We start from the raw sequence: 15,237 nt of genomic DNA on the forward strand, positions 1-15,237 counted from the left end.
GAAGAGTGGCCTAGTAGTTAGTGCAATAGGCTGAGGAACAGGAACACCAGACTTCAAACCCTGTTTCTCCCACTGGCACTCCTTGTAACCTTGGAAAAGTCACTTTATCTCCCTTTGCCTCTGGTACATACTTAAGCTGCTAAGATCTCTAGGACAAGAGTTTATCGTACAATGTTGTGTATATGCAACAGCACTATAAAAATGGTAAGTATTATATTAGTCTTGGAGCAGAAGTAACTGCTATTAAAAATTAGACTTTCTAAGAAAGGAAAGTTAGCTCTGCTCTGCTGGTTTCATGACCTGAGCAGGGGCTACATTAGATCCTTAGGTCCGGGAGAATATCTTATTGAAAGTTCCAGATGCGTGAATCCTTTCATAAATTTGACAATGATAGGCTGGTGGGAAATAGTAACACCTTCTAAAATCTCATGGCATGCTGCTATGGTGCTAAGCAAACTCTGACTGTTAGATTTCAAAATGAAATTGGATAGATTTAGTAGATATTCAAGCAAAAAAGGAACAGGATGCTTAAAGTGGTCCTATCTGAATTGTGAGCACCAGATGTCCATTTAAAGTTGTAGGATCTTCTCGTAGAGTATGACCTTGAAGAAAGGAGAAATTCCTTTACACCAGTAGACAACTGCATGTATGAAATTAGTTGTTCAACACCCAAGCCATCAAAGCCAAACACTGAAGTTTCCTAGCATGTAGACAGATGGACTCAGGACCAGTGGGTTTATGCTCCCCTGCCAGCAGATGAAGATGGAACAAGCTGACGTCACAGTATATATATAGCTTTGCGATGGCACCAGTAAACAAGATGCCTAAGCGTCTTCCTATTTGTGTTGCCTGTCATATTAGGGTTTCTCAGCTTGACCTGGCTTCTAACCTGGGTCAGCTGTCTTCCTCAGGTTTTGCTAAGCCTGGGTCCTCCCATTCAGATGATGGGTTTGTGGTCATGGCCTTGGCTGGAGGGATGCCACACCTTGATTCTCCCTTGACTGGCTCCTCTGCAAGTGGGGGCAGTTCTGTGGTATATAAAATTAATTAATTAATTAATTCATTAATTAATAATAATATCAGATCCTGGACTCACTGGCATAGTACTAGAAACGGCTATCTTATTTTTTGCATTTAGAAAAAACTGTAATTGGGACAACTCAAAATCTCACATTATCATGCATCATTAAACATTTGCAAGTAAAATTGCATTTCAAGAAATATTTTATATCTGGCTTGCATAACTTTACAAAGATCGGGATAAAGCCAAATCTGCTGCCCCCAAAACAAGTTTTAGTATGAAAAATTGGTTGAAAAATCATATATTTATCTTGTTCAAATTAAATGCTACCAGAAGAGTAGCTCTAAAATGTTACTCCTCTACAGTCTTCCAAAATCGGTTAGCTCCAAACTGTCACCAGAGATGCCTAGATTTTTTGGTCCCTCTTTACCCACAGATAATAAAAGTGTACTTTACCCGAAGGGGGGCATTGCATCCAGGTACCCAAGGGCTCAACTTGCGGAAACCCCAGACTGTTATTGGCGAAACTCCAGCTAGCCTCTGTCTCCTCATGTGCTCTACATGCCACTTCCTGTGCAATGTCAGTGCTGTGAATGAGCATTTTCAAAACTTGTAGGCTGGCTGTGCCAGGTTCTTATGGCCTGGATTGGCCACTGTTGGAAACAGGATGCTGGGCTTGATGGACCCTTGGTCTGACCCAGTATGGCATTTTCTTATGTTCTTATGTTCCTGGTGGCAGCACTCTCTGGGTCCGACCAGAGGGCCGTAACAATCCTGCACCAGGCTAAGGGTCCACCTCCAGCGCAACACCTCTTTTGTAGAGAATTGATACAAGTTGCTCTACCATTGGCACTTAATGCCATCCAAACTACATAAGATATACCCTCAACTATCTAATTAATATTGGAGGAAATGTGGACATGAGGGCACTTTGTATCATATCTGGTGGGGCTGTGCAAATATCTCTAGGTTATGGGATAAGGTTTTTTAGCTAATATCTAAAATATTAAACTGTCAAGTATCTAAGGACCCTAAGTACTGTTTGTTAACTTTTCCTCCATCAGAACTCAATAAGTATCAACAGATTCTATTCTCGCAAACTATTATAGCAACCCGTATGGTAATAGCTGCTTCCTGGAAACAGGAGGCTAGTCCAGTACTATCAAAGGTTGAACAAAAATTGTTTAAATTGTATTATCTTGGGAAATTGACTGCGAATTGTTAGGATAATTTAGACAAATTTAACAAAATATGGCATCCTTACATGGTGCGGCTTGGGGTGGACACCAAATAACATTTTTGAGCGGGACTTGACAGGGTGTTAATATTTCTTTTTTATTTTTATTATTGCTAACTACACTACATGATGGTCAATGGTGGGGGAATAAGGGGATAAGGGGGAGGGATAATTGTTCTGATATTCTGATTTCTGTGCAACTCTCTGGTTATACATAATGTTCCATATATTGCCTTTCTGAAATCTGTTGCCTGACTTTCTGACTACCTGTTTAAAACAAAGCACACAAACACACTAAATAATTAACCTCAATAGTTTACTTCTGCCCAATAATTGTAAGTTTTAAAAAATTTCTCCAAGCAATACTTACCAATTCTTTCCAGCCATCAGCAAGGTGATCCCCTCCTCTCAGTGCTCTTATGTGTGTGTGTGTGTGTGTGTGTGTGTTTGGTGTGGGAGGCAGCCTGCTTGTGTGTTGTGTGCCTATGTGAGGCAGCCTGCTTGTGTGTGTGTGTGTGTGTGGTGTGAGGCAGCCTGCTTGTGTGTGTGTGTGTGGTGTGAGGCAGCCTGCTTGTTTGTGTGTGTGGTGTGTGAGAGGCAGCCTTCTTGTGTGATTGTGTGAGGCAACCTGTGTGTGTGTGTGTGTATGTTGAGTGTGAGGCAGCCTGCTTGTGAGTGTGTGTGTGTGTGTGTGAAGCAGCCTGCTTGGGTGTGTGTGTTGTGTATGAGAAGGGTGTTTGTGTATATATGTGTCTATGAGGGAGACTGCTTGTGCACATGTGTGTGCATGTGTGAAAGTACCTGTATATATGTGTATGAGAGAGGTTAAAGTTGTACACCCTTCTCCAATCTACGACAATCTCAGGAGGACTGGAAATCTAACGTTCCCAGGTATGGAGAGTCGGAGATTTTTTTGTTTTATTTATCCTTTCCAGTTTCCGGCGGAGCGCACTGTTAGCCCATGTTTGGCCGCACATTTTTGACGCGCTATTTTTACCCCTTATACAGTAAGGGGTAATAGCACATCAAAAATGCGTGGCCAACCCCCCCCCCCCCCGAAACTAATAGCGCCTGCAACATGCAAGTGCATGTTGATGGGCCTATTGGTCATTCCCATGCGATACAGAGAGCAAAATGTGCGGCAAAGCCGTACATTTTACTTTCAGAAATTAACGCCTGCTTTTCTGTACACCCTCCGACTTAATATCATAGCGAAATTAAGTCAGAGGCCCCAAACATAAAAAAAATCAAAAATAAAAAAAAAAAAAATTAAAAATCTGCCCGTAGCCCATGGGTTGGAAGACAGACGCTCAATTTTGCCAGCGTCCGTTTTCTGAACCCGTGGCTGTCAGCTGTGCTGATCTTATAATGCGGGGGATCAGCACAACCAGCCTGCAAGTTTTGAAAATGCTCATTCACGGCACTGACATTGCACAGGAAGTGGCATGCGGCAGAAGGACTGATCCACACCCTCCACTCGCTGCCTTCCCTAGAAGCAGTCCAATTGCAAAGAGACTCTCACCCCACTAATGCCGGTCCAATTACATAGGCGAACCTCTCTCCAGAGCAGTCCTGGATTTGTCAATAGGCACCCATTATGCCTATGCCTAGGACAACAAACATTTAGGGGCAGCAGGCTGACTATGATTTGCTGCCTTCCAGGTCTGCTGAATCTCCATCAGGAGAGAACAGCCCTCTGCTACCCTGTAAAGGGCCCTTACAGGAGATGGGGGAGTGAAATTACCAAAAGTGCCTAGGAGCGGCAAAATCCTAAATCCATCTTTGCTCCAGAGGCAGCTCAGTTGCATCTGCAATTACAATTTCATGGCAGGGAGGCTCCACGAAATAATAAAAAATGTTTTTTTTTTAATTTCTTTTTAATTTATTGAATTTTAATAAAATATTCCAAGAATATTAATCCCTCACACCATCAACATACGTTACCCAGCCAGGTCAGCCTCTTCCCCTTGTAAATAACTCTATCTAATGTTATCCTCTCCTTTATTTCTCTTCTCCCAGTTCTATCCTCCTTGTTATTTGTAACTGCTTCCTTCTACACTACCAGGTTAGTTTGTTGTTTATTGTGCACCCCTGTTTAAATGTAAACCAGCATGATGTGATTGTATCATGAATGCCGGTATATAAAAATCTTAAATAAAGAAAAAAAAATACTTGAAAAAGAAAACAATTGACATTTGCAACAAATAAATCAAAATGAGGATACCTAGCATTCCAGGCCATCAAATAATGCCAAATACAATCCTAGTCCTCAAAATTAGAGGATCCAGACGCAGAGGATTCAGGAAAAAAGTTACTGAAGACTTACAAGTAATACTAGCAAAAAGAGGAGCATTAACTCATATAAAGGACTCATTCCTAACCGTAGAGAAGTCAGTTAGCATTTAAAGGTGAAGACCCTTCCTCAGGAGGTAATTTATCACTAAGAAAATTAGAAAGCTGAGATGGATGGAAGAAAAATATATGAAATAAAGGGGAAAAAAAGCACCCAGCTGCAGTACTCTGGGCCTCAATAAGAAAAACTGCTTCCTCTTCTCCTGAGTTTGTCTTGCCAAATCAGGAAAAACTCAAACCTTCGGATGAAGGAAAGAGTCCGGGCAATGCCTAAGGAACGATTTTAGGATCCGGTCTCTGTCGGGCTCAAGTGCAAAAGAGACAACCAAAGTAGCTGGATGAGCCAGCTCACTATCAGAGGTCACAAGCACTTCTGACAGATTCAAGTAGGGGTGTGAATCATCCAGGGCGGGAAAACCGGCACACCAAAAAAACCCTAAAACCCACCCCGAACCTTTAAAACAAATCCCCCACCCTCCCGAACCCCCCCAAAATGTTTTAAATTACCTGGGGTCCAGTGTGGGGGGGGGGGGGTCCCGACGCGATCTCCCTCTCTCTCTGGCCACGGCTGCGTTGAGAAATGGCGCCAGTGGCCCTTTGCCCTTATCATGTGACAGGGCAAAGGTAGCGCCGGCGCCATTTTGGTTCCTGGCTCCCGACGTCACGCGTGCAGGATATCGCCCCCGGATCCCCGCTGGACCCCCAGGGACTTTTGGCTCTGGAGCGATTCACACAAATGCCATGATCTCAGGATGAGTCTCGGCAGATTCGGCGGCACTGCTGCAGGCCGAGTCCCATCAAGGAGTTAGGGTTCTCGCAACAGCAGGATTAACAGGGGCCATTCTTTCAGCTGGGGACAGAGATATTGAAGAATCAAGGAGGTAGTTGATTACCTCTTCTTCTCTGATGACTTCCAGTGATTCACCTCCCGGTGCTAAAGCCCCTCACTGCACGTGTGCATCCATTGGGCTGATAACGGGACTCTCTGGAGGGGCAGACATCCCTCTCCTTGGTCCTCCATTTACGACCAGAGTTTGACATAATAACAACCAGATAAAAGCACAGGAAAAAATGAAGCAGCTCCATGCAGTGCTAGGTCGCCATCTTGGATTCACCATCTAAGAGATTTTTAACCCTGACTGTGAGGATATTAAAAGACACATACTGTACTGTACTGGAATGCAAGCAGGACTCATTCAACCTACTTATTGTCAACAATTTTGAGGGGGGAGTGCAGCTAAGATGGGGTGAATATGGTAGTGGGAAGCTCTTGATGGCCCTTTCTACTTTGTTTCCTGCAATATGCCTCCCAAGAAGAAGGGGAAGGTGAGGGTTTTTCGTCAGAGTCTCAACCCTCACATTCTGCTCAGCCGAAGATCGAAGGATTCCTTACCCGTGCATCTGATGTGAAGGTTCCTCTACCCCTGGTGAGCCCCAATGGAGGAACATCAGAGCTCCTTGGAAGTTTGGTCTTGCTGAGTCCTCCTGATTGTCCTTTGCCTCCGAGAGGAGGGTGCTGTCGGAAAGGTGCATTTTGGTGGCCAAGCAACCTTATGACGGAAGTGCAGCAGACTCGGGAATCAGCAACTTGTGGCAAAAAGGATAGCCTGGAGGAATATTGGGTCAGCAGCCCGGACTGGCAAAGGGAGAGTTGGTCTCCAGTGGTGACCTGGTGCAGGTTAAAGAAGTAATCCTACTCAAATTATAACGCTTTCTCCATTGCATAAACCTCAGTGATGACGCTCAAGGCAATATGGGCAGTGTTTGTGAGACTGGACACATCTATAAGTAATTGTTCTTCAGAGAGGCTTTATCTATCAATCAACAGACTAATAGTCTGGATCATACTGAAAGATTTGAGACACTGGAAAAAGAGATGGCCAATATGAAAAGTGTGAATGCAGGAGCCATTCAAAATAGAAATGGATTACACAGTAAGGCTCGGATTTTAAAAGCCCTACGCACATAAATCCAGTGGATTTACGCGTGTAGGTGGCCTTATGCGCACCAGGCCTATTTTAAAAAGGCCCAGCCATGCGCGTAAAGCCCCGGGACACCGGCACACGCACGTTACTTGCGCGTAATTGTGTGCGTGCCGGGTAGCACATGCACATGGACGTGCACGCATAGGTCTTAAAATCTACCCCTAAACTTGAACAAATGGAGAGCCAAGCAAGATTTTCTCTATGTATTGAATTTTCCTAAGGCTCCTAGTGTGAAGCTGTGGGAGATCTGGAAGAAATATTTATTGGAGGTGTTGGGAATAACATCTGAAGCCACACCCCCAGTGAATAAAACATATTTTCTAGTTCCGGGTCAAGAGATGGACTTGGCAGTGGCACAAGAGGGTCCGGGCTCCCTACTATTTAGAGCAATCTGTTATTGAAGGTAGTCTGAAGGAAATTATGTTAGTATCCTTCCTATTCCAACAGCGTCTTTTTTCCCCAAAATTCCTGAAAGTTATTTTTGGGACAAAGAATATGGATTTGTCCTCATGTTGCAAGGGCTATGCAAGTTAGAAGGAAGCTTTTCCTAGCAATGCTCCAGGCAGTTAGAGCTCTAGGGGCATCCTGTTTTCTTCATTACCCCATTCCCCTCTTTTGTTATGTGAACTAATGATTTTCTGCTGTTTTAGTCTTGAAATGTTGCCTTCTATGGCTTTTCTTTATTTATGAGTAGAAAATATGTTTCCAGTTAATGTTGTGATATTTTCTTTTTTTCTTCTGGAAAATTAAAATTATAAATAAAAAAAACCTACTTATTCTGCTAGCTTACACTACAACACTGATTACTGAATATAGTTATTTCTTAATCACAATCTAATGTACACATATAGTGACATCTGTGATTGCTTTGTTTTTTTTAATCCTACTATGAGTTTATTATTTTATTTTAGTTGGATATTTATTACTTGCCTTACTGCTGAGGAACCCAAGGCTAGGAACAAAAGCAAAAATATTTATCCAAATAGTAAATAAAGATAACAATTTTACACCAATAATATAATGCAAAATTTAAAATGCAAAAAAAAAAAATGGAGAAAATAGCTAAATTAAAGCAAAATACAGTATATCCCCAAATATATCTTATCTCTCTCACATATTAAATCAAATAAACAATGCACCAACAAACAGAAACAGGCTCGGATGTAAGAATGAGCAATCAAGAGCCTGGACTAGAACTCAGAGCTCATTCCTTAACGACTCATAGAATTACATTTAGAGCTTATTCCCTAGCTACTCAGAGTTCATAGAACTAAACACTCGGGGATTATTGCCCAACCATCCAGACGAAAGCATTGATTGACAATTATTTAACCAGAACATTCACCTGAAGTTCTACAAACCAAAGACTTGGCATAATAGCTTAGGAGCTTATGGAAGGGGAGATGCAGGGGCCGATGTCTTATTGTCTGGACAACTTTCCTCTGTCTCTCTCCCCCAACCAGCATTCCTTCTCTGTCTCCACCTGTCTCACTCCTCCTCCACCCAAGGACTAGCTCATTCCCTTCTTTCCCTCTCCCTTTGTTGCAGGGACTCCTTCCCTTCCGGCTCTCTTTACTACCCTGCACCATTCACCTCCACATCATCCAGAAGAAGCTGATGCCAAAGGAAGAGGCGCTGCTGAGTCCTTCTCAACTTCTCCTGTAGTCCTCCGGAAGTGTACTTATACTATACTCCTCATCCCATCCAGCTGACAATTTATTCAGCAGCAGTTACCCCCTACCAATACAGTATTGTTAGGGTTAGGGCAAGCTTGCTTATTTATTTATTTATTTACTTACAGGTATTTCACATCGCCTTCCCGATCATAAGATCACTCAAGGCAGTGTACAAATTTTGAGTGATCTTGTATAATGAAAACAAGTAATACTAAGGAATTTTACGTCATTCTGGTCCGTGTCTGGTACCAAGGGCAACAATCTGAATAGCATCTAAAACGGCAATAAAAAAAAACAAATCAAATGATACATTTACCACTTGCCTGTGCTGCATTCTCTCAAGCCAGAACGTTTTCTTTTAAAGTGAATTCACATCCTGTACCGTTCTTTTTTTCCTTCTCTTCTGTTTTCCAGCATTTGCTATTCTAAACAGTCAAACAATAACTGGACCTGCAAGCAATATTAAAAAAAACAACCCAAACAACATAAAAAATACAAACACAGCAACGCAGTTAGCCCTGATATTGGTGAAATTATCCACAGTGTATTAGAATCTGTCCAGTTCCCTATAATAACGTACAGTATGAAGTCTCTGTAACAGTGATGCATAAGTAAGGGAAGCCCAGGCAGGCTCATTGTACTGGCAACTACTGTTGTTAAATGCAGATTATGAAGATTTTTGCAAAAGTCCTTGCAAATAATATATTAGAAAATATGATAGGGAAGCTAATCCATAGAGATCAAGTAGGATTTATTTTAGGAAGACACTCTAGTGATAACATGTTAAGAATGCTGGGTGTGATAAATTCTGCCAGTAGAAGGGATACAAGAGGAAGCGCTAGTAACTCTTGAGGCAGAAAAGGCGATGGACCTTGTAGCTAGAACTTTCTCTGCATGCTGGCTGCAGGGCTTGCGCTAGGCCCCTGCAAACCCTGCTCTGCCTCTGTCTACGCCGTTGGTTCAAACCCGAGCTCTAGGGAGCCTATGTGAAGATGAATCTGTGATTTGCTGCACACCTTAGTCTCTGACTTATGACTTGGACAAGATGAGAAAGAGGTAGCATCAGATGCCCCTTCAATCGCCAGTCAATCCCCTGTCAGCCATTCTGCTACTCAACAAGTATCAGCATCACATTCCACATCCGCTAACCCCTCAAGTCAGTCAAACTCTTATAGAGTTTGTTTCCACTAGAGGTTTTTAATAAAGAGGAGGCACCTGAATCCATTTTGAAACTAAAATAATGTGGAGATTAACTTAATAAAATAAGTGAAATGAAACTAACATGTATAAACTACGTTGTGCAAATACAAACAAACAAAACAAGTATTTCATTGGTTTCCCTTCAAAATAGTGATGCATCCTATACACCCAAACACCCCTTCCCCTCCCTCACCCCCCAACTTACCTCAGATCCTGTCACAAGGAAAAGAAGAGGAGTCTTCTGGGATGCAGATAAGAACAGAAAAGGAAGGTCCATCTGATTAGGAAGTGGAGACTCCCAAGACATGATCAGCTTTGATGGGTCGGTCAATAAATAGAGCTGCTGAGTGACTTACATTTTTACCTCATGGTCCTTAATCAATAAAGATTTTTTGCCATGGGCAGGGAACAGGAGTACCTCTTTACTGAATATTGTGTATGGGTGAAAAGCAACTTAAAATTGTACTCGATGTAATGCAATACTAAAATGATGACAGTCTCTTTGCTCTCCTCATGCTGAGTAAACTCCCTTACTTTTTCCTCTATGATTTTATCACTAGTGTAAGTGACATCATATCCTTTCAAAAAACAAAAGTAGGTCCCTGAAGCCTACCCACTGCAACACCCTCTGCAGTTGAAGACCTTGGTGATGACAATCTGCCTTCTCTCGTCTGTGATACAATGGCAAAGCTAATTGCTGTCCTCCTTTTCCTGCACTTGCTGTGGCGTGAGTATTTTAGCAGTTTATCCCATATTATGGATGCTGTGCGGCTCTAGAGGAATCCTTCTCTGTAAATGTAGACCAGAGCCAGCACCTTGTCTGCTTTAAAGGCGGTGGGGGATGCACCCACTGTACTACAGTTACTTAAGAGGCATCCCTGCAGTGTGTTTTAAACCAAGGTGTTTTACTGGGGTTTGTTCTTCCTGAAATATCTCAGTAAGAATTAGGAAGCCCTTGCGATAATTGCCCTGCTGCCTCCCGGCAAGGTCTTCCACTTCCAAGTATGCTGTATTGCCCCATTTTCTTAAATGCTGAAGTCCCCTTTGAAGTTCCTTCAAGATGAATTTTATTTCTATGCAGACATAAAGTTCAGCACAAAAAGATATAGACCTTCCATAAGAAGAATAAGAACTCCCCTGATTGACTTGCATTTTTTTTTTTTTTGCTCATTCAAGTGGGACTAAGATGGCAACCGCGCAAGTGCCCTTCTGCACGGAAAAGCAGAAGTTTGAGTGGGGGTGACATGGTCTGTGGGATGACTTAGTCTACACATGGCTACCTGCACATGCTTTGGCCGAGGCATCCCCGGAGGTTAATGGTATATTTTTAGAGCACCATCGACACATACAGCAGGATGCTTCGCAAAATAATTCGTATAAGTAATTATAATGTCTTTGCCCGTATTCGAAGTCTAAGAAGGTTCCGCGACTTGCTCTTTGATTGCCCTTTCTGTTGTTAAGGAGTTCACCGGCTGCCTTGGTGTCCTGTCTTTCCTCTGCAGGCCCTTCTTCCCAGCAGCTGGAGCTGAGGCAGGGCTCCGACATCGTGCAGGGCGGCTCGGGGAAGCTGCAGTGCTCCTCCAAGAAGAACCCCGCCCTCCTGGATCAAGGAGTCTTCTGGTTCCAGCAGAGGAGAAGCCAGCGAGCTCCCACCTTCCTGTTCTACATCAACTCCCTGGGCAGGGTGAAAGCGAACTTGAAAATCGATGCCGCTCAGTTTACAGTTCAAAAGGAATCCTGGAGCTACAGCTTGGAGTTTAAGTCCTTTGGCGAGGAGGACCAGAGCACCTATTACTGCCTGTCCTTCTATAACTCCGAGCTCTTCTTCAGCCCTGGCGTCCCCCTCTATTACCCAGGTAGGAGTCTATGCGCCGAGCACCAGAGAGGAGGCAGGCGGGGAAACTTAGGGGTTCTCCTAATTCACTTCTTAAGGCATCGACGTGTGCGTGCCCCCCCACTTCATTCGCTGTAACATGAAGGTTATATTGCTTATTATTAGTTTTTTTTTTTGTAATTATGTATTTCATTGTATAATTTTGGAAGGATTTGTTAGTTATGATTTCTGGAAGAAGAAGAAAAAAAAAAAAGGTGTTGCTTTCTGAGTGCCTGACAGGCATAAGTGGAGATTCCCCTTTGTTTGAATTGCCCCAGCTTGGCTGTTTGAATGAGCTGAGCAGGCAGTGGCCGCCCACCCGCTCGTCCCAGGGATATCTTGCAGCATTGACCAAAGATGGCTGGGACATTTGTCTAGAAAGCCCTTGTATTGGACTGCAGGCCTGGAAAGCCAAGCACATAGGAACCGTCTCTAATTTAAAAAAGGGGTATGACCTACAACTGGTTTGCTGACCTTATCCCTATCCATAGAATGTGCTGGGTTTAGGCGTTGACCACTCGGGTGCCAAGCTCCAAAAACCTTAATTGCGGGGTGGGGGGGGGGGGGGTTGGTTGTTGGGTTTTTTTATGTTTTGTTTTGGGGGGGGGGGGGGGGGGGGTTGGAGATTTGATGATTTCATTTGTTTCCTTAGGGTGTCCTCTCAGCCTCCCACTCAAAATTGGGCCTCCCTAACTGCATGTGGCATGTGTGTGTGCGTGCAGGTAAACCAGGAACATTGCCCGGCTTCTGTGCGGGCGAAGGTGCCCACCCAGGGGGGCAGGGGGAGGGGTGGCTGTGTGCCTGCCTGCCTTCTCCCCCCCACCATTTTTGATGGGCCCTGCCACCAGTTTCTACACATCCAAGCGAACTAACACAGCAACCCAGTATTTTATTTATGGCAGCTGCAATGGAAGCGATATTATTTCACTGTTAAAAAAAACAAAACAAAACATAAAACAGTGAACAGAAGGAAAAAAAAAACCAGTTCCTGCAAGATTTAGGCCATTAAAAAGCAAGGGTCCGTGATTAGGGCAGTGATGCAAATCAACTGCTCTTTAAGGACGAAAATAAGACGAGGGATTTAAGTGCACGGTGCGGAGGGGTTGCTCGATTTGCACCGAACTGCAGTCCGGCCCGGTCTCGCCTGCTTTAGCGCCGCTTATCTCTGTTATGTGATCCCGGCCCGAGACGCTGAGAAACGGCAGCCAGGAGGACTCAGCACGGGCGGGCGCTTCCTTCCCTGTGGGCCTCGCTAAAATCTCTCTCCCCCTCCCCCCGCAGGCACGACCCTCGCTCCTACCAGCAGCAGCACCGCGGCGGCCCGCGGGCCCCAGAGCTCCCGCAGCCCGGAGAACTGCAGCAGCCACAGGCCGGCAGGTAACCTCCCGTTAGACTTTTCCTGGGGGATTTCTTTATTTTAGTTTATTTTTTTTAAAGATTCAGCACTGTCTTAAGCTGAAACCACGGATCGGGCCAGTAAGGAAGGGAGGGAAAGGGCGAGCTGCGGGAGGGGCGGCGGGGCTGGGTGGGGGGTGGATTTCTTGCATTGCCCTTCCCCCCGGGGCTCGGACCTCTGTACAGGGCTCGCCGCTGCCTGGAGGGAGGTTTCCTATGCCTGCTCTGAGATGATCATTTTGCTTCCCCCCCCCCCCCCTTTCAGACAATTCCTTGGAGCGGGGCGGATGGCGCTTCCCCTGTGAATTGTACATCTGGGCTCCCTTGGCAGGATCCTGCCTGCTCCTTCTGATCGGCGTCCTGGTCACCTCCGTCCTCCTCTGTAAATGTAAGGAGCGTTTATGGTTCGGGGGGGGGGGGGGAGGTGTGTGGTTTTTGGTGGGAGTTCCCCCCCCCCCTAGTGCAGGTGCCGAGCCAGGTGTGCAGGGAGAGGGTCGTGCGGGGGTGCAGATGCGAGACGGAGCTGAGCCGACTCCCTGGCAGGTGCAGGGAGACCCGGGGGCCCGGGAGATGCCCTCGCGCACTGCAGCTCCTGGAAAAATCGGGTCAAACAGCAGCAGCAGCAGCACATACGTTCCGGAGGTTTTCTTGCCCTGCCTTTTTTGTTTGTTTGTTTTTTTAAGTTTGCATAGGCGAGGGTTTTTTTTTTTTTTCCCCCACAGAGTAAACGCCGATCTTGTAGTGGCAGGAGGATTTTAAAATAATGACCACTAATTCCTGCCACAGCAAGATCGTTAGTCTTAACATTCACCTGCAATTCTACCAATGGAATGAATTAATGGTCATTAGTTTAATAGCGACTGCTGCAAAATGATCGTCAAATAAAGACTATGGACGGAATTTTACAGACCAAAATAACATGAACGACGGCAGCTGAGCGTAGATATATATATATATTGCATTGATAGTTACAGATTCCAATTAAAAGATAGTCCAAGTGCCATCGATCGCTGTAAAATTGCAGATAACGCTTACGATTCGATGTTCACAAAGGTAAAGAAAAGGTGACTGCAATAGGCTGCATGAATTCGCCTGCTGGGGAAGGGGCCATTCATTTACAGAGCATGCAAAGCGGGACATTTGTCTTATTCCCTTGTGCGTGCATCTGCGTCCAGATGTAATTTAGCCCTTTATTCAATCGCTACTGATCCCCGCTGTTAACTGGACATTGCCGTGAATGATCCCACAGCACTTTGGCAGGTGCTAATGTTTTGGGCAGAGGGGGAGGCCATAGCATGAATATGAGACACACGAAGAGCAGCCGCTGACCCGGTCACTGGCCTCGGCTTTTCCTTTCTTTTCAGATTCCCGGAGGCGACGCTGCGCACAGCACTGTAAATGCAAGAAGAGGTCAGCACTCGGCCTTCCTTCATACTTTCGTTTCTCTGCATTGCACGTGTAACTGAGGGGTGGGGGATCTGGGAAGAAGCAGTGAGGGAGCCTTCCGATCAGGCTCTCGCCCAGCGGCTCTGCCGAATTATAACAAAGATCCTAAAGGGCAAAATGTCCAGGCGTGGCCGAAAGAGTTGGGGGCGAGGGGGCCGGACGCCTCTCCTCTGCAGCGGGACTCAGCCGGCTCTAAATCTGGCTTTTTCTTTGCTCCTTTAGGCCTATGAAGGAGATCAACGGACTAATGAAGCCTCCGGACAGATACACGTAGCCTGGCAGTGGTTGCCCCGAGGTTGGGCTCGGCAGGGACGGGCGAGGAGGGAGCCCGGGCCTCCGCTGGACTCGTTGACCCTTCTGCACGGGCTGTCAGCCATTAACTACAACTTCCAGGGGGCTTTCTAGTACCTCTCGGGGGGGGGGGGGGGGGGGAAGACCCCTTGATGAAGTCGGTCCTCACTCTCCCATACAGCACTTCCCTTTTCAAAGGCTTCAAAACTCCTTTCCTCTGCTTTTTATTACAGAGTTTGACCAGTGGCAGCTAATAAACCAATAATAATCCGAAAGCCCGAGTTCCAGACGACATTGAAACGAAATAACGTCTTCCGAGCCTAGTGCTAGACAGGGTCGGTCAAAGTAGCACACAAAAAAATATGATTTATCTTCTTATAAAATGTAAACATTTTCCCCCACTGTGACACAAGTACTGCTCAACTAAATGCATAAAAAATACAGGTGGAAACCTTTTAGAAAAATGCAAATAGTCCAGTAGTAGGAAAATCCATCATCTGCCATTGGGGATTATTTGACAGCTGTGGTGGGTGGCGGCTTGTAGCAGTCCCAGTTTATAATCTGTGCATGTTTAAACGCAAAGCCTTTGCCAGCGCTATAGGTTTGTTTTTAATGCTCCCAACATTATTAAGAATAATAAAAATCAATCCATTATGATTTTTATTTTATTATTAAGCGGAATTTTGTTCTAGCACCCTGCACCTATAAAGGCGGAATGCAAATGGTTTTCGGGACGGTGCATGCCCTGTAAACCAAGGTTT

General features: G+C 45.0%; 1 protein-coding gene across 2 annotated transcripts; it reads left to right on the forward strand.

Moving 5' to 3' along the window:
* Positions 1 to 10,060: 10,060 nt before the first annotated feature.
* On the forward strand, positions 10,061 to 14,610 carry CD8A (CD8a molecule). Of its 2 annotated transcripts, XM_029592973.1 has the most exons (6): positions 10,061 to 10,198; positions 10,974 to 11,327; positions 12,626 to 12,721; positions 13,005 to 13,127; positions 14,104 to 14,149; positions 14,408 to 14,610. In XM_029592973.1, exons 1-6 carry the CDS (start codon positions 10,153 to 10,155, stop codon positions 14,457 to 14,459), a joined length of 717 nt encoding a protein of 238 aa, XP_029448833.1. In that variant the 5' UTR covers positions 10,061 to 10,152; the 3' UTR covers positions 14,460 to 14,610. The 2 variants fall into 2 exon arrangements, with proteins under 2 accessions (XP_029448833.1, XP_029448844.1); XM_029592984.1 differs by lacking the exon at positions 13,005 to 13,127.
* Positions 14,611 to 15,237: the final 627 nt, after the last annotated feature.

The sequence above is a fragment of the Rhinatrema bivittatum genome, chromosome 1 (assembly GCF_901001135.1).
Source record: "Rhinatrema bivittatum chromosome 1, aRhiBiv1.1, whole genome shotgun sequence".
NCBI lineage: Eukaryota > Metazoa > Chordata > Amphibia > Gymnophiona > Rhinatrematidae > Rhinatrema > Rhinatrema bivittatum.

What these genes read in the sequence shown, in the direction of transcription:
- CD8A (XM_029592973.1), top strand. Translation starts at nt 10,153, where the DNA reads ATGGCAAAGCTAATTGCTGTCCTCCTTTTCCTGCACTTGCTGTGGC. An exon ending in CTCCGTCCTCCTCTGTAAAT is followed by an intron (nt 13,128 to 14,103) that starts GTAAGGAGCGTT and finishes CTTTCTTTTCAG; the next exon opens with ATTCCCGGAGGCGACGCTGC. An exon ending in CACTGTAAATGCAAGAAGAG is followed by an intron (nt 14,150 to 14,407) that starts GTCAGCACTCGG and finishes TTGCTCCTTTAG; the next exon opens with GCCTATGAAGGAGATCAACG.